General features: G+C 36.9%; 2 protein-coding genes across 12 annotated transcripts in view; both read left to right on the top strand.

The window, feature by feature from the left end:
* Window positions 1-7,007, top strand: part of LGR4 (leucine rich repeat containing G protein-coupled receptor 4) — an 81,593-nt gene extending 74,586 nt beyond the window's left edge. For both annotated transcript variants that reach the window (XM_034417221.3, XM_060687640.2), the window contains 2 exons: window positions 1,915-1,995; window positions 3,719-7,007. In XM_034417221.3, coding sequence (XP_034273112.2) covers window positions 1,915-1,995; window positions 3,719-4,995 — 1,358 coding nt within the window. In that variant the 3' untranslated portion in view covers window positions 4,996-7,007. The remainder of the gene's footprint in view (window positions 1-1,914; window positions 1,996-3,718) is intronic.
* A 2,486-nt stretch (window positions 7,008-9,493) lies between these two features.
* CCDC34 (coiled-coil domain containing 34) lies at window positions 9,494-24,245 on the top strand. Of its 10 annotated transcripts, none has more exons than XM_060687643.2 (8): window positions 9,494-9,746; window positions 10,217-10,449; window positions 15,083-15,206; window positions 16,571-16,687; window positions 18,910-19,068; window positions 20,580-20,721; window positions 21,538-21,628; window positions 24,102-24,245. In XM_060687643.2, the coding sequence occupies exons 2-8, from the start codon at window positions 10,232-10,234 to the stop codon at window positions 24,178-24,180; spliced, it is 930 nt and encodes a 309-aa protein (XP_060543626.1). In that variant the 5' UTR covers window positions 9,494-9,746; window positions 10,217-10,231; the 3' UTR covers window positions 24,181-24,245. The 10 variants fall into 10 exon arrangements, with proteins under 10 accessions (XP_060543626.1, XP_087733971.1, XP_060543624.1 ...); XM_087877845.1 differs by having other exon boundaries at window positions 9,496-9,746; window positions 16,571-16,678; XM_087877839.1 differs by lacking the exon at window positions 9,494-9,746 and adding an exon at window positions 9,778-10,003 and having other exon boundaries at window positions 16,571-16,678.
* Window positions 24,246-25,391: the final 1,146 nt, after the last annotated feature.

Here is a 25,391-nt window from a genome sequence, read left to right as displayed (position 1 = left end):
TCTTTATTTTCCTCAAAGTATAAACATAGTTCACCTCTGAATTCACAGAAATGGTACCTTATCTGATTAAATGTGATTGACATTTATAGGAACATCCATAAAGGTCTTTGTTTTACAAGAGTAAGATCTGGGATTTTTATCTATTTGCTCTAGAGGCATGAATATACGTTTTAATTTGATAATGGTTTATGAATAATCCATTGCAAATTCAAGAGTTGTATTACAATATATTTTTGTCAAATCCAGGGAAAGCAACATGTATGTGTGCACCTTTTCTCTTTGTGTTCATGAATTTTGAGAAATATCAGATGGTACTGCATGGTTTCCATAAAGAGGCACTGTAGGCAGTGACTGGAAAAAAAATGAGATTGGACAGCAGTAAGAATTTTCCACTGCCTATGTCAAAAATTGTATTGGAAATGGCATATTTGAGTATTAAAAATCACAATTAAAAGGAAAAGAGTGCATAGCTATTGGAGCTCTAAATACAATTCACAAAATGAAAATAAAAACTTGATAACACAGAAGAATGATTTATAGAGACAAAAATATCAGTACTTTAAGTTATAGGGAGAAAGAGCAGATTTGGGTTAAGCAATATTCCAGAAAATAATGGATAATAAATAATACTGAATCACAGAGAAGTTTTAAAATTGTTCATCTATCTGTCCTTAGCTACTGACTTCATGAATTGGGATAGAAAACAAAGACTTTCCATTTATCTTTCACAATCATGGCTAGAGGCTTTTATCATAAATTGAGACATTCTGTCCTTGGAATTCGGAATATAATTACTACTGGTCTGTTGTGTTGTGATTTACTATATCCCAGCTTTTCCCAACCTGGCTTTCTCCAAACATGTATGGCAGGGACCTACGATTTCAAACAGAGCAGGGGCCATAGGTTGTAGCACACATTAGGGCCGGGATATTTACGGGACCGCCTTCTGCCACCGAGAGCCTCCCATCAGCCAGTACGCTCCCACAGAGAGGGGCTCCTCTGGGTGCTGTCGGCCAAACAATGCCGACTGGCTGCCCCCAGGGGGAGAGCTTTCTCTGTGGGAGCACCTGCCCTCTGGAACGAGCTCCCCCCGGAGATACAGACGATTCCAGACTTACGTACTTTCCGTCAGGCCCTCAAAACCTTTTTATTTCATCAAGTCGGGCTGGCCTACTCTCTCCAATTGTGTATTTTAATTTGGATTTTAATGGGGGATTTTAACAGTCGGGCTAAATTGTTTAATTCATTTTTAAATTGTTTTTATATTTTGTATTTGATGTTTTTTACTTCTGGCTGTTCACCGCCCTGAGTCCTTCGGGAGAAGGACGGTATATAAATTTAAATATTAAATTAAATTAAATTACTTTTTTTTTTTTAAAGAATACTTGTATAATCTAAGGGATTCAAACACATTCTTGTAAATAAATAATATGCTGGAGCATAATACTACATTTTACTGGATGTTACTTTCTTATTTAATAATTGTTTACCTTTTTACGAATTTTTAATAAAGTCTTGATGGGGGTTTATGGCAACGCCCCTGAGGAATTGGTTGCTTACCCATGTTTTAAGTAATTCTAATTTAATGTAACAGAAGCTGCTTGGTGTAGTGGTCAAAACACAGGTCTAGAAGCTAGGACATCATGCATTCTAATCCTGCCTTGGGCAAAAAGCCAGTTGGATGACCTTGGGACCAGTCCCCCTCTCTTTCAATCCTGGTAAGAAAGCAGTAGCAATTCACTTCCAAAAATCTTGCCCAGAAAACTGCAGGGATATGTCCAGACAGTCACTCAGAGCCAAGATTGACTTGATGAGAAAAAAAGTTAGTTTATTGAGTTTTATTTTTAAAAAATAAAATATATGAAGCAGAATTTAATATTTCTGTAAGTCTGATTTTCGGTCCTTTTAATCTAGGTGCACCAGATGTAGATGATTTAAGCAGCGCTGAAGTGAAAGAACCAGGTCAAACAGTAATCCACTGTACTCCCACCACAGGTACATATTCTGTGTCTGCTTCCCTTTCTATTTCAGATAAATTTTATCTCATATTATAGATGTTTGCTTTATTCATATATATAATTAATTGTGTGATAAAGGATACAGGTAGTTTTCTTGGCTGTCTGCCTTTTATCAGGTGACATTTTGCCTGCTCTTCAACATAATAAAGGATGTGCAGTAGAGGAGGCATCTACAGCAGGGCTTTCAAACTCCTGGCCTGGGGGCCAGATGCGTCATGCACTGGCCATGCCCACGCCCGGTTTAGCGAAGGGGGAAAAAGTCCCGATACGTCACATGATGTTGCCGTGACAACATGAGTTTGACACCCCTGATCTAAAGCATACAGCATCTGTTTAAACATCCTCTCAGAGACTGTTTTCTTCTTAAAACAATCTGTTCCACTGCCTGACACTGTTAACAACTAATGTTTTTGCAAAGTCTGCTTCCTTTCCAGTTTGCATCTGTGGCTACTTCTCATGCCTTCTGCATGACATCATGAGATGTTTGCAGATAGTGTTTTGTGGCTACTTTTAATTTTCTCTTTGGCAACCTAAGCTTATTCAATGTATTCAATTATTCTGATAGAATTTAATTTTCCGACTCTGATTTATTAATGACCTTATTAAAATATAGCACATAGACCCTCTTATTTATTGTGGATCAAAAATAATGTAACTTTCTCATTCTTCTTCTAGCATAATCTCTCCTTATTTTCTAATGAGGCAGTAGTCCAGGCACTTACTGCAAGTTCTGCATTATCCAGTTGCTCCCAGGGAGTAATGTCATCCTGTTCAGCTGTGCTTCCTGCCCTGGGGTTTTTGCTTAATGTTTTACATCCTTACCATGCTTAGATATGCTACTGCTCAGGAGGTTTGGAAGCAGATGCAAAATAGATTTTGTAGTAGAAGTATGAATAAGTGAAATATCGTCCCACTTTCTTCCCAGTTTTACTAAGTGGAAGAGCAGAGCTAGAAAGTTATGAACAGTTGGCAAGCAACTTGTTTTCTAATCCTCCCCCCCAAAAAAAATCATTCTCTTCCTTTTCCTTTTCTGAAAATACTAATTGCATCATTATTTCTATTTTACACATATTCATTTATGAATTTATAAACTGCTTCAGTCAAGGCTTCTTTAAACAGGGCACAGAAACAACAGCTTCAACCAATGCAGTCATATTGCACAATATCAGAAATACTGAGTATAACTGGTAAAATATATATATACCAGTAGCAGAAGCTCTGCAACAGAAATTTCCTGAAATTCTTCAGTATGCCAAAGAACTTCCTGGCATCTGCGGGCCTAGAGATACTTTGGAGATGTCCTGTCTAGTATTCTTCTTATTCATATCTTCAACTAGGTCAACAAAGGATTCAACTGCCCTCCAGATCATTGGGAAATTCCCCAAGTGCCATCTGGAAATTGCATTCAATTAAACACCTATTTGTATATAAGTGCAAGTCAGTTGATTAAGTGAAGCTTAATTAAATTTTGATTTATTTCACATAGATTATGAAAGTGCTTCTCAAGTGTGTCTTCATTTGATTGTTATTATTTCAAGAACGTGTTCTTACCCAATTGCTCCACCTACCTATCTTTTCCATTAATGTAACCTTGAATATAAATGTTCTTACGTTGTTTTCAGAAAAAAATAGTCTGTTATATAATATGCTGCAACTAGCAACCTTTTTCTCTTAGCACATTTTTTTCCCTACTGTTTTAGGTGCTTTCAAGCCATGCGAATATCTACTGGGAAGCTGGATGATTCGTCTTACAGTCTGGTTTATTTTTTTGGTGGCCTTACTCTTCAATATGCTTGTCATCTTAAGTATATTTGTTTCTTCTACTTCACTTCCTTCGATCAAATTGTTCATTGGCTTGATCTCTATCTCTAATTTATTGATGGGGATCTACACCGGTATATTAACTTTCCTGGATGCAGTTTCCTGGGGACGGTTTGCTGAATTTGGTATTTGGTGGGAGACTGGCAATGGGTGTAAAGTGGCTCGGTTTCTGGCAATATTCTCCTCAGAAGGGGCAATTTTTTTCCTTTTGTTGGCTACTATTGAACGGAGCTTGTCTGCCAAGGAAATAATTAAAAAGGGTAAAAGCAGCCATCGAAACCAATTTCGAATTGCAGCCGTATTTGCATTCTTGTGTACATTGATAGCAGCATGCTTGTCAGTCTTCCATAAAGGAGAATATTCTGGGTCACCCCTTTGCTTACCCTTTCCAACTGGAGAAGCCCCTTCTTTGGGCTTCACGGTTACCCTCGTGCTCCTTAACTCATTAGCCTTTTTGCTAATGGCTGTTATTTATACAAAACTTTACTGCAAGCTAGAAAAGGAAGATCTCTCCAAGAACAATCAAGCTAGCATGATTAAACATGTTGCTTGGCTCATCTTCACCAACTGCATCTTTTTTTGCCCTGTTGCATTTTTCTCCTTCGCTCCACTCATCACTGCAATCGCCATCAGCCCTGAAATTATGAAGTCTGTCACTCTGATATTTTTCCCACTGCCTGCTTGTTTGAACCCGGTTTTATATGTGTTCTTCAACCCCAAATTCAAGGAAGATTGGAAGCTACTGAGGTGGCATATCACCAAGAGGAATGGGACTGGAACAGTTGCTGTCAATACACAAACTGGCTGTAGGACTCAGGATTTCTACTACGACTGCAGCATGTACACCCATCTGCAGGGTAGCTTAACCATGTGTGAATGTTGTGAGTCACTTCTTATATCCAAGCCTGCACCATGTAAACATTTAGTAAAATCTCACAGTTGTCCTGCTCTGACTGTAGTGCCTTGCCAAAGGCCTGACGGCTGTTGGTCAGATTGCGGTACACAGTCTGCCCATTCTGATTACGCTGATGAAGAGGACTCATTTGTATCGGATAGTTCAGATCAGGTGCAGGCCTGTGGACGTGCTTGCTTTTATCAGAGCAGAGGCTTTCCGTTAGTTCGTTATGCCTACAACACCCCAAGGATTAAAGACTGAAAGGCTTTACTGCAAGCAATCCATATGCTAAAAAGGAGGAAGCATGATGCTTCATATAGACCATGCCTGTTTCATTCTTTCATCTGAAAGCACTTTTATTAATCATTGTATGATATTAATTATAAATAAGGGATTGTATGCCTAAGTACCATGAGCTATACATTTTAAATAAGAGCTGTCGCTCCTTCTGTAAATAATTAGAAAACCAAAATTTGTAATCCATTTTTAAAAACTTTTTTTCCAAGCAACTATATATTTGAAGCTTATTTCCATGTTACACAATTTTAATTTCATTTTTTGTTGTGATATTGATCCTGATAACTTTTATAAATAAGCACAAAACAGCAGAATATTATAGATTTTTTGGGGGGGGGAGCTGGGCAGGGGGGCTGTTGCTAACTTTTGTATAGCATTTTTGACTGAATCTCAGGACAATTTACTGCAGGGCCAAAAGATGGGAATATTTTTCCCATATGCAACTGTGAGATAAATACAGGCAAAAAACATTTTTTCATAGGTCAAATTATGGATTAATTTGTCTATAATTAAAACTATTTATTTCAGCCAAATACTTATCACCCCTATAATATATTCTGGGTAGTTTGGCATAGTAATTTTTATTTTGAGAGTACTGCTTGAAAACAATTTGAAACTGATCTTTTGCATACTTAAATGGACATCAAACTCAGGTTTGCTGCACTAATATTTAACCTCTGATGAAAATATATACTATTAGAACATTCCTACAGTCTTTAGATTCACTTTGGAGTTCTGCCATAATAGTTGTTTCTTGCCTCTAAAACGGGGATGTTCTTACCTACATACATTGGGAAATGAGCTGCAGACATATTGTGAGTATTCTAGTGCCTGTTTAAGCAATTTTCACAAAGGCAGAATATTCCATCATCCTACAATCTTAAATGTGCATGTTGGGTTATATGTTATTTTGACAGCAAAAAAATTAACTCTGTGTAGATGAAAATCATTGTAAAGTATCATTTTCAGTAAAGCTACAGCACATACTACAATCTTCCCAAAACTGGTGCTCTCCAGATGCAGATTAGTTAATAGGTGATCCTATACATCTGGAAGGTACACAGCAAAATCTGGGGTAGAATATATTAACAGAATTGGTTTTATAGGAGTAAAAGCCATGGTGGCACAGTGGTTAGAATGCAGTATTGCAGGATATTTCTGCTGGCTGCCTGCAATTTACAGTTCGAATCTCACCAGGCTCAAGGTTGACTCAGCCTTCCATCCTTCTGAGGTGGGTAAAATGAGGACCCAGAATGTTGGGGGCAATATGCTGTCTCTGTAAAACCGCTTGGAGAGGGCTGTAAAGCACTGTGAAGTGGTATATAAGTGCTATAGTGCTATTGCTAAAAGAGGCTGAGATGTTCCTAATATAGAGACAGAACAACATAAAGTACCTATACTTGGGATCTTTTATTTCATTGTTATGTTACAGTAATGTGAAACCAGGCTGACTTTCCTTAAAAGGGCAAGGAGATACACAGATCATTGCATTTTAGAATTAACCTTTTTCTCTAGTTATCAATGCATATAAGCTACATCTTTTCGAACAAAATGTTAAATTAGAGCAATTCTACTGCCAAACCAGAAATTCTGGCACATATTTTTATTAAATAACATTAGAATTGCAATTAGGAAAGTTAAACTGTACATAGTGTGCATAAAAAGAATTTTTCTTGGTTTGTAAATTATTTGATAGAACACTTGATGGGAAATGTGGCTTCAGTATCTTTTGTTAATTAAAGCTACCTCCTGAAATATAGAAGCTGCCAGTAGCAGAATGTTTAAATTGTGGTTTATATTTTTTTCCATTGTAAATAAATTTCAGTTGTATATTGTTACTGTAATAAAAGCCAGAAGCTTTGTGTACCAAAATTACTTAACTTGTACAAAATATGAGCTATTATCATTCTTGTATACTATAATTTTGTAAGCCTAAATTGTTCTTAGTAAAATCATAAAAAAATGAAAACAAGAAAGTATTCTAATTGTTCTGTTGTTATGCTTACATCTCTTAAATTTATATATATAACCTAATGCTTCAGGCCAGTACCATGTAACCTTACACATAGTATTACATGCAATATTGGAGTCATGAACATTCACCAGGTCACTATCATCAGATCAACACTTACTCTTCTTGCACATTCTTAGATTTACAGTATTGCCCTGTTGTGTTCCCCCAAACAGAACTCCTAGCACAATTATTTGTATTCCTGCTATTAAAACAATTGGATATAAATCAATAATTGTAATTTTACTTCCATGATAAGACTGAATTCAAAATAAATCCGATCAGGAATATTGACCTATAAATGTTATTTCATGGGTCAGGGCCAAAATGTCTAAACTAAAATTACTTATGGCTCATTTCTTTGTACTATTCCTGTATTTGTTGGATTTCAGGGTGAAGCAGAAATTTGTGAGACACGATTGCTTCCTTTGCACAGAGACTGGATGTTACAATTCAATATATAACAAGGTGAATATAACAAGGCTTGAAGAGCTAGCTTTTAGCCATGGCATGCTGAGATTTCTCCTTCCTGATCTGATACGCTCCCTCGAAATGTTTAGTGGATTTTGCCATCCTAGAAATGTTTAGTGAAACCCTGAATCAAGCTAGAAATATAAATAAGAGTTCCCGAGGTATTAAGAATCTCTCAAGACTCAAAATATCTCAGTATTTCCCAAGTCCCAACATATTGAAATATTTCAGTCCCTAAAGAAAAATACTGAAAAAGCATTTTTACTGCTTTTTAAAATAATTTCAATTCTAAGTCCCATTTCTTCAAAAGGATGAAACCAGTTGAGAAGAAGCTCCTACCCATAATGTGGCAATTTTGGTATTTGGATTGTACCGAGGTTCATGAACTACCAGATCCACCTAACTAGGTGTGTCTACATCTGGGGCATGGTATGTCAACACTGTCAGTTGGTATTGCTATCTTTCTGCCTTCCCAATCAATGCAGCAGTTGGCAAGAAAGTCTAGAACAGTATGAACAGCAGACTCTGGACTCAAAGCACAGAGGAGGCATCCAGTAAGCCATGAATCAAAGTGTGGTTCATCCAGGGCAGGAATTGAGGGCTTTGGCTGTCTTGATAATGAGGAACCTATAGTTCCAAAGTGACTTCAGATGGTTGCATAAGCAGGGATAACATCTGCTTGAAAGAAGTTTCTCTAACAAAGGAGCTGTTCTGGTCATATTTAAGAAACATACAAAAGCTGCATCCATAATGATGGAGACAGGCTACCATATATGTATTGCAAAAAGATTCAAACAACCACTAGAAGGGAGTGAAGAATGCCATCCTCTGATGGCATAGATCTGGATTTTTTACACTGTCTGGAAGCTTTTAATTTTCTAAGGTTGCAGGGAAGAATGATGGTTAGAGGTACAATAGCGGCTGCCACTTAAATCAGAATAGAGCTGGAAGGGACCTTGGAGGTCTTCTAGTCCAACCCCCTGTTCAAGCAGGAGACCCTATACTAGGGGTCTGCAACCTTAAACACTCATGGGCCATTTGGACCCATTTCCCACAGAAAAGAAAACACTGAGCTACAAAACCCTTCCTGTGCCTGACTATTTCCTGATCAGTCGCAAAACTAGCATATGTAGTTGAATTAAACACTGTTTTTTTCTGAAACTTTACTTTTCTTGGATTTATCCATGGTTGGCCTACCGGGGGTTGAAAAGCTCAATAAATCGCATGCCAGCAGGTATCGCACATTGGCGGTTGTGACGCATATTTTGAGTGACAAGGAGCCACAGCAGAGGGGTGAAAGAGCCACATGCAGCTCCAGAACCACAGGTTGCTGACCCCTGCCCAATACCATTTCTGACAAGTGACCAACCAGTCTCTTCTTAAAAACCTCCAGTGATGAAGCACCCACAATTCTGAAGGCAAGCTGCTCCACTGGTTAATTGTCCTCACTGTTAGGAAGTTTCTCTTCCAGGTTGCTTCTCTCCTTGATTAATTTCCATCCATTGATTCTTGTCCTACCCTCTGATGCTTTGGAAAATAAGTTGACCCTCTCTTTTTTTTTGTGGCAGCCTCTCAAATACTGGAACACTATCATACCACCCCCCACCCGAGTCCTTTTCTCCAGTCTAGACTAGCCAAACCCAAATCCTGCGACCGTGTTTCATATATTTTATATTTTATTTCATATATTTTATATATATATTTCATATATTTTAGTCTCCAGACTTTAATCACCTTAGTTGCTCCCCTTTGCACTTTTTCCCCAAAGTCTCAACATTTATTTATTTATTTTTTGTAATAACTTGCCCCATGTTAGCAGGAAAATTAAAGCAGCGTAAAACAAAAACAAAAAACAATTCAGAACCTGAAGGGGTTCGAGAACGGATTTGTTTGCCTGAACCATTACAGCAGAGGGTTGTTGTTGTTTTTTTTTGGCGGGGCGGGGGGGAAGAGAAACATGCAAACAGCGCTCGAACTCCATTGTTTCCTCATTCCAAGCCTCAGCCTCACGGGGAATTTAAGCCCTTTGGCTAAGCTTTGACATGTCGCGCAAAAACAGTCCCGCCAGCTTGATGGCCAGCAGTGAAATGAAGATTCCCCTGCAATAGTGACGGAGGCGATGCATTGTTGAAGTAACTCAGCCAGAGATAACTGGACGGCGAGAGAAAGAGCTGGGAGGATTATAACAGACCCACACATGCAGTTGTGGGCTCTGAGCATTTATTAAACCGCTGTAAGTCACCCAGGGAAGGAAAAGGTTAAAAATGAAGGCGGGAGAAGTAGAGGAGGAGGAGGAGGAGCCTAATCCCACGCACCGCCAAAGCGGAGCGGGGACCGAGACGCTCTAAGGCGGGCTTCCTGAGAGAGATGGCAGGGAGGCGTCTCTGTTGCCATGACATCCATAGCGCATAGTGATTGGTGGAGTCGGCTGTGCCGCAGGGACGAGTGGGAGCCGAGTAGGCGCTGCGGGTTTAGAAGCGGCGGCCTCAGGTAGCGTGGCGGCGTTCCGTCCTTGGACCGTTGAAAGGGGAAGGGGAGGCGCGAAGTGTTGATGGGTGAAAGGAGAGAAATGGAGGCGAGAGGGGCTGAGGCGGTAGCCCCGAGTAGTAGGGTGGGGAGAGCCGAGCCTCATTCGAGGCGGAGAGGCGGGAAAAAAGGGGGGTCCGGGAAGACCTGGCGCTCCATTCGCTCCTTTCTTCGCAGGTACTAGTCACCATCATGCCTACTTCCGAGCCCCCCAAAAGCAGGCGGGAGGCAGTCTATTCCTCCCCTGCTAGTTCTGACGACGAGGGGGCCGGCAAGTCTTCCACCTTCTCCCTGATCTCTGACAGTTTCCATCCAGAGTTATCAGATTACCACCATGGGGGAGAGGGAGAAACAACAACAATAACTAGCAGGGGATCGAGCATCCCTCAGAAGATGAAACACCACCATAGGTAATGTGTCACTCGCAGTGCAACTCTCTACTTTTATTAGACGTTTTTTAAAATATATATTAATATACTATCCGGGGCCCAGGTAGTTGGAAAGCTATATTTAATATTGGTGGAAAGCATTTTGTTTTATCCAAACGTCTCTGCCTTGAGGTGCCACAAATTGAAACAAGGAATTGTATCACGACTGGGCAGAATCTAGATAATCTGCAAAATGGCAAAAAAAAAATCCCCCTTTGTTCTATTGTGCAGTGTTGCTGTTTGTTGGTGCCCCAATAAGAATGGAATAGAATAGAATAAGAGAGTTGGAAGGGACCTTGGAGGTCTTCTAGTCCAACCCCCTGCTTAGGCAGGAAACCCTACACCACTTCAGACAAATGGTTATCCAACATCTTCTTAAAAATTTCCAGTGTTGGGGCATTCACAACTTCTGGAGGCAAGTTGTTCCACTGATTAATTGTTCTAACTGTCAGGAAATTTCTCCTTAGTTCTAAGTTGCTTCTCTCCTTGAAAAATTTCCAGTGTTGGAGCATTCACAAAAGTGAATAAAGTGTCATCAAAGTTACCCCAAAGCACTGGAAGTGGCATCTACTATATAGGAAAGGGCATCGTGGTATTTTTAAATACCTTAGCTTGGTTAATGGCATATTTGCCCCAAAGGCTAATCTTCACTATTTTACACACAGTTTCTAAATTAACTGATAAGAGGAAATGGCTTCTGCTTTATGTACTGCATAGAGCCATATTAGACTGAAGCAGCTTATACATCTTATAGGTATATAAAACTTAGAAATTTGATTTCTCCCCTAGAAATTTATTTCTATTTTGTGTTTTATCAGAGATTTATTGGATATTCCTTTCCCATAGAGCAGTGGTTCTCAACCTGTGGGTCGGGACCCCTTTGGGGGTTGAATGACCCTTTCACAGGGGTCGCCCAAGACCATTGGAAAACACATATTTTCAATGGTTTTAGGAATAATTTTATGGTTGGGGGTCACCACAACGTGAGGAACTGTATTAAAGGGTCGCGGCATTAGGAAGGTTGAGACCCACTGCCATAGAGGAAGGTGTATGTGTGTCAAGTTAGAAAGTTAAAATGGTCATATCAATAAATAACTGAAAAAAACTTAGTGATTACTAAATATTTTAAGAAATAAGCTAAATATTCAAGTACTTTACCTCCAAGAAGAGGCACAAACACCAGCTTTTTGTAAATTGGTCTGGAGGGTCAAATATCCTCCAAATTAGATGGAGACACATAAATTGGGATTGAACAAAATCAGAGTACATTGCATGCATGAATGGCTTATATAACCTTGAAAATGGTTTTATAAAGTTAATTTTGCCTATTTTAGTTACTTTTCAAATATCCATGTTTGGGACTCTTAGTAAATCAAATGACCATGCCTTGATTAAACATGAAATGTTAAAGGCAAGGAAAACAAGGCTGTTAAAGTAATCAGAGGTAAACTGCAAAAATGGTAGTCCTGATTGGACCAATGTATCTCTGAAAGAGATCAGGTTTGGAAGGCTGAAGAAATGAAGCCTACAAATACTAGTATTTGGTAAGATTTATCTTTACCATGACAGAAAGGAGCTTGATGCATATTCCTACCAGTGGTTCTTGTAGCAAGTGTGCGTGTATTAAAAAGTAATTGAAAAAGGAATATTCTTGGATTACAATATATTTTGAGTATCATTTTGTATTTATGTTTAATGTGTTTGAGGAATGAAAGTTATTTAACATTCATCTAAGATCATTTCCCAACCAAAAAAATCTGGACAGAAACTTCACTCACCTTTCCCCTGCACCTTTAAATTGATAACCATTATTATACATTATTGTAATATTTTAGGGAAACAAATATTGGTATCCTATCACAAGGCCTCATTATTTGAGTTAATTCCAAAACCATAGTATAATTAACTTATTGCATACTTTGTTATACCTCTAAAAATCAAAAACATGCATCTGAATACTGTGGTTGTTTCAAAAAATCCAGGGTACTATGGTAACAATTGATATGCCAGCAAACAATGTGATACAGTAGGACTGTATCCTACTGTATCATAAAGACCTTAATGAGTCATAGATGAAATATCCTGATTATCATTTTTATGATAATGTACATTTTTAACTAAAATTGAATTTAGAGACAATCTTTCTCTAGAGACAATATATACTCACATATATTATTATTATTATTATTATTATTATTATTATTATTATTATTATTATTATTATTATTATTATTATTATTATTTTAATTTATATACCGCCCTCCTCCCGAAGGACTCAGGGCAGTGAACAGCCAAACAGTAAAAATACATAAATACAAAATTTAAAAACAAAGTAAAATCGAATTAAACAAATTTGGCCCAAACATATTAAAACCCCAATCATTTAAAAAACCAGTTAAAATTTGTGTAATTAAAAAGAGGGAAAAGATTAGGCCAGGCCTGCCTGGTGGAATAAAAAGGTCTTAAGAGCGCGGCGGAAGGTGCGCAGATCCGGGATCCTCCGTATCTCCTGGGGGAGCTCGTTCCAGATAGTAGGTGCCCCCACAGAGAAGGCTCTCCCCCTAGGGGCTGCCAGTCGACATTGATTGGCCGACAGCACCCGGAGGAGCTCCTCTCTATGAGAGCGTACTGGCCGGTGGGAGGCTATTGGTGGTAGTAGGCGGTCCCGTAAATAACCAGGTCCTAAGCCATGAAGCGCTCTAAAGGTGGTAACCAAAACCTTGAAGCGCACCCGGAAGACCACCGGGAGCCAGTGCAGCTCGCACAGGAGAGGTGTTACATGGGAACGCCATGTCGCTCCCATTACCACCCGCGCGGCCGTACTCTGCGCCAGTTGGAGCCTTCAGGTGCTCCTCAAGGGGAGCCCCATGTAGAGAGCGTTACAATAGTCCAGGCGGGAGGTGACAAGGGCATGAGTGACCGTGCGTAGGGAATCCCAATCCAGAAAGGGACGCAACTGGCGAATCAGGTGAACCTGATGAAAAATCCTCCCGGTCACGGCCGTCAAATGCTCTTCTAAAGACAGCTGTGAATCCAGGAGGACGCCCAAGTTGTGAACCCTCTCCGTGGGGGCCAATGATTCACCCCCAATAGTCAGTGATGGCACCAACTGACTATATCGGGACGTCGGAAACCACAGCCACTTGGTCTTGGATGGGTTGAGCCTGAGCCTATTCCTCCCTATCCAGATCCTCACAGCCTCCAGGCACCAGGACATCACTTCAAGGGCATAGTTGGGGTGGTCCGAGGTAGAGATGTACAGCTGGGTGTCATCAGCGTACTGGTGGTACTTCACCCCGAAACCATGGATGATCTCGCCCAGCGGCTTCACATAAATGTTGAACAGGAGGGGCGAGAGGACCGACCCTTGCGGCACCCCACATATGAGGGGCCTCGGGGTCGACCTCTGCCCCCCTGTCAACACAGACTGCGACCAGTCAGAGAGAAAGGAGGAGAACCACCGCAACACAGTGCCTCCCACCCCTAACTCTTCCAACCGGTGCAGCATGATACCATGGTCGATGGTATCAAAAGCCGCTGAGAGATCTAACAGGACCAGGACAGAGGAGCACCCCCTGTCCCGAGCCCTCCAGAGATCATCTACCAACGCGACCAATGCCGTTTCCATGCTATATCTGGGCCTGAAGCCCGACTGGAGCGGATCTAGATACGTCGTTTCATCCAGGTGCTGGGGGAACTGTTGCGCAACCACGCTCTCAACAACCTTCGCCACGAAGCGAAGGTTGGAGACCGGACGATAATTAACCAACATTGCTGGGTCCAGGGAAGGCTTCTTGAAGAGAGGCCTCACCATCGCCTCTTTCAAGGCAGCGGGAAAGTCACCCTCACCCAACAAAGCATTTATAATCCCCTGGAGCCAGCCTCGTGTCACCTCCCGGGAAGCCATCAGTAACCAGGAGGGACATGGGTCCAATAAACAAGTGGTCGCTTGTTTATTGAAAATACATATTTAGATCAAATCATGCATTTAATCATACAGTTTTTCCCTCTACCCAATGTAATTATGAAAAATCTGCAATTCTAAAATACATGGGTTTGGGCTTTTGATATTCTTTGGCATATATCTGAGTACAATATTCTATGTATGCGTTGATGACACTCTGAATGAGTGTTTACATTATACTAATGCAATACCGAAAAGCCATAACTTCTGTGACCAGTATACATTGAAAAAAAAAAAAAATTGGAGGAAAACAGTTTGATTTTAATTGAATTTATTAACTATTGCTACATATTTCTGTATACAGGAGGAGAGAGACATTGTGCTATATGAATGGAACTCTATATAACATTGGATGAAATCTACTAAATTTATACTGACTTTCATTATAATACCATTTTTCTCTCTTTCCTGTGACCACGTTCTGTTTTTCTATAGAAGCAGATTTGTAGAGTTGCATGGAGAGAGTTAAAGGAAGAGAAGCCTATACAGTATCAAACAGAAATGTTTGGGTAAAGTCCCAAAATTATAGTAATATTCTAAAGAACAGTTCATAATACTACTTGTTTCTCGTTTTATTTGAAAACAAAGATTTGTTTAAAATGGTATTCATTAAACACTATTGCATCTGATTTCTTATTTGTCAATTCACAGTCTGGAACAAATTAAGGATACAAATAAACATTCACCTGCTCACAATAATCTTTCACCATGGGAAGAATGGTTCCTTTGCAAAGAGAGAGAATTACGTGCTCGTTTACAAGCAAAAGCTTTGGAGGTGAATACATAGCTTATTATCTTTATAGTTAACAATAGACTGTGAGACATCAAAATGCATACTTTTCTGATTATTTTTTAAAATACAGATTGGTTTTTATATTTTGATCATATTTGCCCTGCTTTTTATTTGCTGATTATGTCTGATTCATTACTAGTTGTGTATATTTTTACTCTGTTGTATTTACTGTATTTTTCAAAGTATAAGACGCACCTTAGTTTTTAGGGAGGAAAGTAAGAAAAAAGCTGATTGGCAGGTGCATCAGCCTCCCCAATCAGCTGTTCCCAGAGGTAAATTTTAGGTTCCTTGGTTGTGAGCTCTGTGCCTTGCTTTTTTTTTTTTGCTTTTTTTTCTGCCTGTGAAACTCTGTTTCAGAAAAAAAACTTTTTTCCTGCCTCTGAAAGCCTCTGAAACAGCTTCAGAAAAAAAAACCTCTGAAGCTCTGTTTGGGGGCTTCTTTTCTGAAGCTTTCTTTCTGATATTTTTTTCAGCCTCTGAAACCTCCTTTGAGAAGCTGGACGGGGCTATGTTCAGAGTATAAGACGCACCCAGATTTTCACCTTTTTTGGGGGGAAAAAGGTGCGTCTTATACTCCGATAATCTGTTCATTAGCTTTTTTTGAGTGAAGGTGCAATCTGGAGTTTGATTTTAGTTCATTGCCTGCACAAACTGGGGTTTTTAATTCTCGGAGGAAAATTCATCTTTCTCAACAAGAAGCATTGATGCCAATATGAATCATTGACCCAAGTCAGTCAGAAGTAAAATTAATATGCTTGGCACGTTCAATAAATGCACGAGCACATTGTATTGTGCAACTTAAGTCAGTGGGATGGTTGAGAAAGAAAGTCAGGGCAATTCCGCAGTTTGCCAAAGTCATGCCCTGCCTCTGACAAGAAAATAGGGTTAATCCTTTTCTGCTGAATACATTTTGGGGTGACTTGGAGAATGGCACCTTACAGTTAGTGTACTGAAGAGAAGAAGCATTTGGACATACGCCTCAAAACATGAATTTCAGCTTGTGGATCTTATCTAGAAATGACTTGCTTCAATGTTTATTGTTTTCATCAAGACAAGCTTAAATTACAGGTTTTGGAAGGACAAAACATCCAAGATAATTAATTCATGTAGCCCCTTATATAACTCCATACTCATTGATTAGAGAAAACTTCATGATAAGCTAAACACACACATCATAATGAAACATCTTGTAGCCAAAAGATTTCTGGAAGTTATTACTTTCATTACTTTAAAATAAAACAGATTCAACACGTACTTTGCAGTGAGAACTCTATTTGGATTCAAAGTTGCTGTGTTTTATGCAAAGTAATCAAGAAGCAAAGAGTAATTTCCATCTCTCTCAATAGGAAATGAATCAGCAAATGGAGGAAACAAAGGAAAAACAAGAACGAGAAAGAAAAAAATTAATTGCTGAAGAGAAACACAAAGAGTGGGTCCAGAAAAAAAATGAAGAGGTGAAAAGGGTGAAGAACTGCTTTTCTCTTTCAGCTATATATTATATTTGTGACATGACATTTAGCATCTGTTTTAATGTGAACCAAAATAATATTTTAGTTTCTAAACTTTTAAAATCCACTGTAGATTTTTAATTAGATTTTATTTTGATGATTCAGCAGGAATTAAAGTACTTCCTTCCCCATAGGATGAAAACATGACCTTTCTTATTCAGTTAATAACTGATTAAAATCAATTAATTAATGGCAGACAAACATATGTATATTCTCAGAATTAGGTTCCATATGGTATAGTGAGGACTTCTTTTTCTGGGTAGCAGTTTGCTCAGTTTCAGTGCCACTAATGAAGTAAATTCCTCATAGTTAAATAGAAATTCCTATGGGTTTTTTGTAAATTCTTCTCGTAAAAATACCTGCTTTCTGCTGATTTAATATTAAAAATTGTTTAAATTCTGTTTTCTATTGATTTCAGTTTCAGGCAAGAAAATAGATGAGACTTAAACACAAATTATATAATTCATAACAAAATAATAATAATTTGGTTTATACTTACATTATTTATGATGATTTTTGTATACATTGCAAGTAGTTCAGAATACTCTGCTGTATAGCAAGCAGTGTTTCTTCATTCTTGGCAATTTTCAGACAAGTGGAATTTCAGATTATAGAATTTCCCAGCCAACTTGGCTATTGCTAAGAATTTTGGGATATGTAGAAATTGCAAATTTGGGAAATATGCACTAGATACTGGATATCAGATAGAATTAAAAACTGGCCAACTTTCCTCTAGTTGTCTGGAACATATTTTTATTCAAACTATATAATGGAATTAATCTATTTTGATAACCCATGATGTGAAATTAAAAGAAGTTTAAGTTGTACATTACCATTGTACCTGATACAGTTTTAGTAGCAACACATATATAACCAAAGTTTCTTGATTAAACTGGTAAATAACTGTCATAAAGCCAGTAAGTAGCAGGGTAGATAAAAATTGATGATTAAAAAAAATAATTAAAAATAGGATTTTAAAAAATTTTAAATCAGATTTTTTTTTTATTTTTATCAAATTTATTTTAATAAAATGCTTTTGGAGTAAAACTCTATCTAAAGATAGTTTTCTGTTTAAGATACATTGATAATTTAGTTTATTCAGCATGAAATGGATCTTAGTTATATAGCATGAGGCTGTATATTCTGCAATATTTACATTTTTGGTAAACTCATTCAATGAATCCAAGCTCTGCAAACAGATAACATACACTACATTGATGCATTCACACAATTTCACAGTAACCATGAGATAAATCATAAAAGAACGTTCAGGAATAAGCCCTTATCCTATTGTTTTGCAAATCTATATACACTACAAACTTTATGATTGTTTGAAGACAAAGGCATCTGTACCACCAGGCTCTTAAGTGAGAGGAGGAAGGACAAGCAATAAAAATGAAAGTGAAACCTTCTAAGCAGTTTATAAATATAATATTAAAGAGCATCTGTCATTTCAGATCCATCATGGCAGCGCCTCACCTGCTGCCTGCCACGTCCCTCACTTTGTTGTGTCACTGCCGCATCACCAGCCATCACATTAAAGTGAATGGGACTGTTGCAGTGGTATGTTGCTATTGGTTCGCCCCGGATCTGGTGAACAAGTATCGCCGGCATTGGGAGGCTCTGCCCACCCACCCGGATGTCTCTGCACATGCGCAGAAGCATTGTGCGCATGAGCGCGCGCCCACAAGCAAACCAGTAGCAAACGAAATTGAAACCCACTACTGGACTGTCGGTGAGGGAGGGATAGAGATGACAGTTGCTCTTTAAAAATTATGATTTAAATTGAGTTGATTTAAATTAAGCCTTTTTACTAGTGATTTAAATCATGATTTAAATCAACTTGATTTAAATCAAATCCACCCTGGTAAGTAGCAAAATCAAAAAGTGCTATATTAAGTCCCATATTCTTCCAGAAGAAAGTGGAAATGAAACATTCCTTCTTTCATTGGATCATGTCCAAGATTGGCTTTGACAGGTTCAATTTGCAAAAGAAGAATATAAATATAAATATAAATCCTTATAAATAGCCATAGTATATAAGACAGATAGTAAATCTGCATTGGGACTCATACCTTTCAGGTGCAGATATTATTGAGTAACCGAGATATCAATAACTTAGATTTTCTGAGTAGTAATATTTCTACCTATATTTTCTAAAATAATACTGTCTGCAGGAAAGAAAAGAAAGACAGCGTAAGCTCAAAAAAGAAATGAGAGAAAAGGAATTAAAAGAGTTTGAGGAAAAAGAATCAAAGGAAAAAGCAAAAGAAATGTATAAGGAATGGCTGAAGAAAAAGAACACTGAAGATCTTCAAAAAAAGAAAGATGAGAAAGTACGTTTAATTTATCTTTTTATTTGGAGAAAACCTATAACTGAACTTTCTTTTTTTGGTGTAAGTTACTAACATTTAAAAAAGAATGTGTTTCTTCCCGTTTCTTCTGGTTAAAGACAATTGGATCTTGTTTGTTAGGTTTAAGACTGAAGCACAAAAAATCCACAGTTGTGAGGTATGGGGAAAGATGTTTTCAGTGATGAAGTAACACTTGTAGAATATTTTTCCACAATAACTCATTTTGCATATTTGGCAATTTCTTTCAGCACAGGGGTTTCTTTTAATACACATGTTAATCTAGGGTTTCTAATCTGCCTTCTCTTTGAGACATTTATATATTTTGATGCTATATTCATTTATTGTTGAATTTTAAATTATTGTATATATTGTCCTGAAATATCTATTACACTGTGGTTAATACAGTAACTATTGTGAACAAAATGATTAACCAGTTAAGTAAAAGAGTAGCTGAAATAATTTTACATACATGTACACACATTCATTATGCTCTTCCCATGTAGAGAAATTGGTGAAAAGGAAGACCAAAAAAGTTTATAGCTTGGTGGAATTGGTGAATTTCTCAGAAAGAGACAAGTAGTTTAAAGAACATAAGGCAGTATATGGTCATGGAAGAAATAAGGATGGTTTGCAAAGTTTTATGTACACGTCAATTCCATTCCAGAAGATCAGACTACCTTTTAGATCTAACGTGTCTTTCCCTATTCTGTTATTTTTACAAATAAAGTATCATATTTTTTAAAACTTCCATTCATTAATTATGCTTTTTAACTTTCCATTCTTTTTACATTGCAAATTGCAATATTTCATGTGGCATAATCATAAATACATGCAGCCATGAACATTGTCTACTGAGGCTTTCACAAAACTTTGTTTATTTATTTATAATATATATATGGTTATCTGACTTAAACAGTGCAGATCTGGTAGTTTATAATAGAAAACATTTCCAAGATAAAAGCAAAAGTCAATTCATTTTTAATAAAGAAAAAATAGACTGTGTTGTTAGGTTAAATTTCTCCCATGACACACACAGTGCATTCCGTGCTTCTATAGTAAAGACAAAATACCAGTAGGCTTTGGCAGATTTGGCTAGCATGTTATAGGCCAGCTAAACCCAATCTTATCCTAAGGTTGCTGACATTTTATGCAAGCCAGCGTCTCTAATCTAAAGATTACTTTGCAAGTCAGTGTACTGCTACCCTAGATGTTGTATATTGTGTCTACTCAGAATAATTATTAAATTGTAAATATATTGTGATTTTAAATCTGGTTCGGAAAATTAAAACTCACTATAGGTTACAAGCAGCTTTAAAACTTTTTTTTCGGTGTGAGAATTAAGTATGTGCTTAAATAATCCAATTCAAGTCAGTGTGACTTAAAAGTGTAAACTATAACTTTCTAGAGCAGCCAATTATCTTGATGAAGTATATTTTTACAGGTTGCAAGGCACTTTGTATTTAGATATTGTTACATGCGTGTTACTTTTGCAGGAAAAGGAAAAGCTACGAGAAGCTGAATTACAAGAGAAAAAAGAAAAATCAGAGAGGATGTTCAAAGAATGGCTGCAGAATTCTAAAAACAAGCCCCGCCCAGCTTCTGCTGGCTATGCCTATGTCAATGGGAAACTTGCAAGTTTGTATCAGTAGTCAGACAACTACTGCAATACAATATCTCCTCAACTTGTATAGAAATTTTGATTTTCAGAAGTTTTCTTTAAAATATTAATGAGCCACGTGGTAAATATTTTAGATGTGAAAGAGCATTAAATGCCAAGGCAGGCCTTCAGAGCATACTTAACAGCATACCTGTGACCTCATAGAAGTCTGGATATGCCTACAAATATAAGCAACTTCATTATATATAGAAAATAGATTAAAATGTATCACATTGTATTGCTGTTACCAGTGACAACAGACTTTTTTTTTAATCCTCCTGGCCTAAGAAGAAAGAGAACAACATAAAGGTTTCTTTTTCTTTCCAGTGAAGATAAACACAAGATAGTATTACACAGCCTAACAATTAAATAATTACTGGATTGTTTGAGACCAACCCAGGCTAGGGGTGGAGGTACACTACAGAATTCCAGAGAAGGGACAGATGCAGCTCAAGAAGATATGATTAGGGGTATGATGGTCTTTTGTTTGCTAAATAATATAAAAATACCATAACTGCTGCTGTCATGAAAGAAAATTCTGATTAATATTTGAAAGAACCTATATAAATTGTAGACCAGAGCTGAAAAGATTATCAATGGTTTTAGGTAGATAAGGCTAAAAAGTGCAATTTTATGCCAAATAAATCAGTCAAGAAAAGCTCTTTAAATCTTCATGTTATCATGACTAAATCAGGTTATCAAATACTTTATATTTAATCCACTGCTTTCTTCAGTTTGAAGGTTAAGTTTAGCCTGCATACTAGTTCTTAACTATTGCTTTCTGAACTTTTCAGCATACCCAGATGGAAATGCCTATCCAGCTCCAGCCTTTTACAACCCCATACCTTGGAAACCAATCCCTGCGCCTCCTCCTAAGGAAGAAAAGTATGTTTCAGTGAAGAAAAATAAGAGGCCTCTATCCAGTCACACCCATAGACCTTCATCAGTGCTTTTTCAAAAATCCAGGAGTAATATTTATCTTGGATCATTACACAGACTTCATAAATAGCATAGGCATTTTGTACATAATATTAGTGAAGTTTAAAGTATTATATTAGGTGTGACATGTAAACATCTATGATTTCTTGGCTTTTGATATTTTTTGATTTTTTATTGTTAAAATAAAGCACCTAGTAGAAAAATAAATGATAATATTTTCATTTTATATAGGATCTCTTGTGAGCCATATCTTTGTGTTAAATACTTAAAGTATTATATTTACATATGCAACTTCTATTGCTTTTGTGCTTTTTTTGACCTAGCTAATGTTACGAGATCACCACAATACAGTGGAAAAATAAATCAAAGTTGTGGCTGCAAGCTAAAACTAAGGTTTTGGATTTTAATCCATTTGGGCCTATAAGGTCAATTAACTGAATTGGGTTTTATTTAACTATGCTTGTTAAACTAACTTGCGGTGTGGAGTTGAACATTTTAATACCCTATTTATTGATTTGTGAAATGCATCCCTTTAATATGAAAATCGATATGTGCTATATTTGTAGTATATTTTTCTTCATCTTAGTTTTTCTGATAATGGTATTCGTTTGTGGTAGTTAAATGTATAAATAATATTTATTTTAAATCTTAAACTAGCAGAAGAAATAGGGTTTTTATACAGTATATAGTGCACCAGCCAGTAAATACAAATTGTAATTTCTAAAGAAATGGTTGCATTTTATGTTTTAAAAACAATTGTTTAAGGAATAAAACAAATTGTTAGAAGACTAATGATTTTCATTAATGGTTTATAAAATATAATACACATAAAGCATAAAGTTGTTGATTATACACAAGCAGTAACCATATCTTCATAGAAGTTTAACAAAATAACGCACAACTAATACAATACACTTATCAGTACTAAAGAGGAGGAACTATGGTTTAGTCATAATTTAAAAACAAGGGCTGTTTATCCAGATAGGCTTTACAACCTTTCTATAGAAAAGAAGTCACTGCAACATTGTCTGAAAAATAAAATGAAAGCTGTTTGATAGAATATTTTAAAACATTTTTAAAACCCATAAACATGGAAATAGATAAAAACATTAAGCAGCAAGAAATACAATTTGGTGATGCTGACATTATTAACAAACTGATTAGAATGAAATCCATTTGCCATTAGCTGGAAATCCTGTTTTGGACATTCTGAATATTATATTATGTTCAAGAAATCTTGGAGAGCCAGGCCATTTTTATAATGTTTGAAGAATAATTTTAGCAATCCTTTTTCTTTTTTTTTTCTTAATAAAGTAAAAGAGCTTTATTTTTTAATATTTTGAGTAACCAGGCAAAGAGGCTTAATTTTTGAAAGAACTAGACTATAATCCTTTTCCTACACATTTTCTGTCCTTATAGAAGAGATTGCATCAGTCATTTAAAAAAAGGCTCATACAAAATGAATCATAGATGAATTCAGTTTGAATCTCATTAGCATATCCAGTTTTTTTTAATAGCATGAGACATCAACGCTAATGACAGAATTTAATCTATTCACAAAAGATGGCGCTCTATAGTTCCAAACACTATGGGTAATTTTAAACTGCCTTGCAGAACATGGTGCACAGCTGTCTACAAATTGGCCTTTTGTAAATAGAGCTGACAGCAGTAATTCCAGTGACGTTGGGCAGTTGGGTCAAACTTGATTTCCCATAATGCCTCTAATATCAAAGAACTTCAGGCTATTGTGGAGATTGCTCAGCTATCAGATGCTGCAGTATCTCAGTGCCACAGGACTCAATATAGGCAATGGAAAATGTCCCTTAAGCAATTGCTCAAAAGTACCTCATATTGGCAGCAGCCCTAAATATATGCGTTACCTCTACATCTTACTGTTTTTCGTTGATGTTTATTGGAAGATTTCAAACATGTCAAGATTTATAACCTTTTTAAAAAAAATAAATAGCTGTACATGTAATGCCTATTTTCAGGGCCTGGCTTAGAAAAAACTAAGCTGAAGTTGGCATGTATGCTTTTATCCTCTAATTATTAGATTCTTCGCATTGGAATGCTGTAGCTCATTCTTCATCTTAAATCCCATGAAGTCTGAAAATGATTATGCTGACAGTATAGCATACCATACTCAGCTCAATAGTCCTCTGACATTCTACTATAGAAGCATGCTATGGAAAAAAAAAGTGAGCATAAAGAGCTTGTACATCACACTTCCAAACACTAGGCAGAAATATAAGCACTTCCAGCAAATCTTCAAGGGCCGGCTCAATGTATGATATGAGGCTCACTTAGATAAGGGCTTTTGGTAATTATTTTAAAATAATGTTAAGTAATACTTTTATATACGTTAAGTGCAAATTGCTATACATCTCTTACTCACTGAATCTGGTCTTTGTAATTGCAGAGTTTCAATCTCAACCCAAGCCCGTCTGTTTGGGAATGATGAAGACAAGAACCATGAACCTAAGGCTGTTAGTCATTAATTCCTCTGCTTTCCTTTCCTAGCATGCATGAAATGCATGAAATAAACAGAAGGCATAGTACAGCATTACTGTGAGAGGTAGTATTGATGGTAAAGTAGATGGAGGGTGCAGGGTTAGAGACAATATTGCTTAAATGTTTTCAAAGGGATACAATTTCAGAAGGAAATGCTTTGTTCATCCAAGTTATTTCTTCCCCATGTCTGAAGCTATGAAACAGTCTCTCCTTTGTTTAATATTATTGAATCTTAAGAGGAAACAAAATAACAATGAACTCTGTGATCTAATCAATCAGTATATGTGTGAAATATGCATGTATCTGCATTGGGTGCTAATTGTGGCCAAAAGGATGCATTTTTCTGTTTGCATAACATGGTTAGCAATTTTCTCTAAAGCTTCCATTCAAATCACTAAAGGGCTAAGGAGAATGTTGTGAAATGCCATAGTTAATAAGAATGAAATTGTTTTTTTTAAAAACCCTATGTATAGGATTAAGAGTTATCTGTTATTTGTTATTGATTTTTTTTAATTAAAGATTTTTAATTCTGTTGCCAGAGGCTTTAGTTAAGAAAATGCTTCATAAAATTGTAGCCTAAATTTAATTCTATTAATGTTTTTTCACACTTTTAGTGATAATTTATTTTAGACTAAAACATATTTAAAACGAGGTATCAAGAAGAACATAATGTTAGATAAGAGATCAATGATTAAAACAGCAGCTGAGTCAAGTCAGTTATATTAAACGTTATTAAGAGCTAAAGAAAAATATTATATTTGGCTTCTAAAAACCAAAGGAATTTGATTAGATAGTGACATGAAGAATGAATGCCGCAACTGAAATATTTCTGAGAGCCTGAAGAAATTTTAACTTTCCTATACTGTTCCTGTTGAGCATATAAATGCACGTAATCCTTCCACTGTAGTGCTGTTTCATGTTCATTATGGAAAATTCTGAATGAAGGAATAGTCTCAATATTTCCCCATGAATGTCACCCAGATTAAATCAGATGCTGCAGATGCAAAAGCCAAATTAGGTTGGCTTGCATGTGAGTTAAAAAATCCTTATAATGAAGGATTGTTGTTCAAATGAAAACTAATAGTGAATAAGTCTCTTTGCTACAAATATTTACATTCAACACGTGGGTGCCTGCAGCAGCTGGTGGTTTTAAAATGCTTTGGCAGCAGGGTTATTATACACTGAATATTCATGAGTG

Source organism: Pantherophis guttatus, chromosome 1, assembly GCF_059756535.1.
Source record: "Pantherophis guttatus breed Tessera chromosome 1, ASM5975653v1, whole genome shotgun sequence".
In the NCBI taxonomy this organism is placed as follows: Eukaryota; Metazoa; Chordata; class Lepidosauria; order Squamata; family Colubridae; genus Pantherophis; species Pantherophis guttatus.
This window is presented reverse-complemented; position numbering and strand designations above follow the sequence as displayed.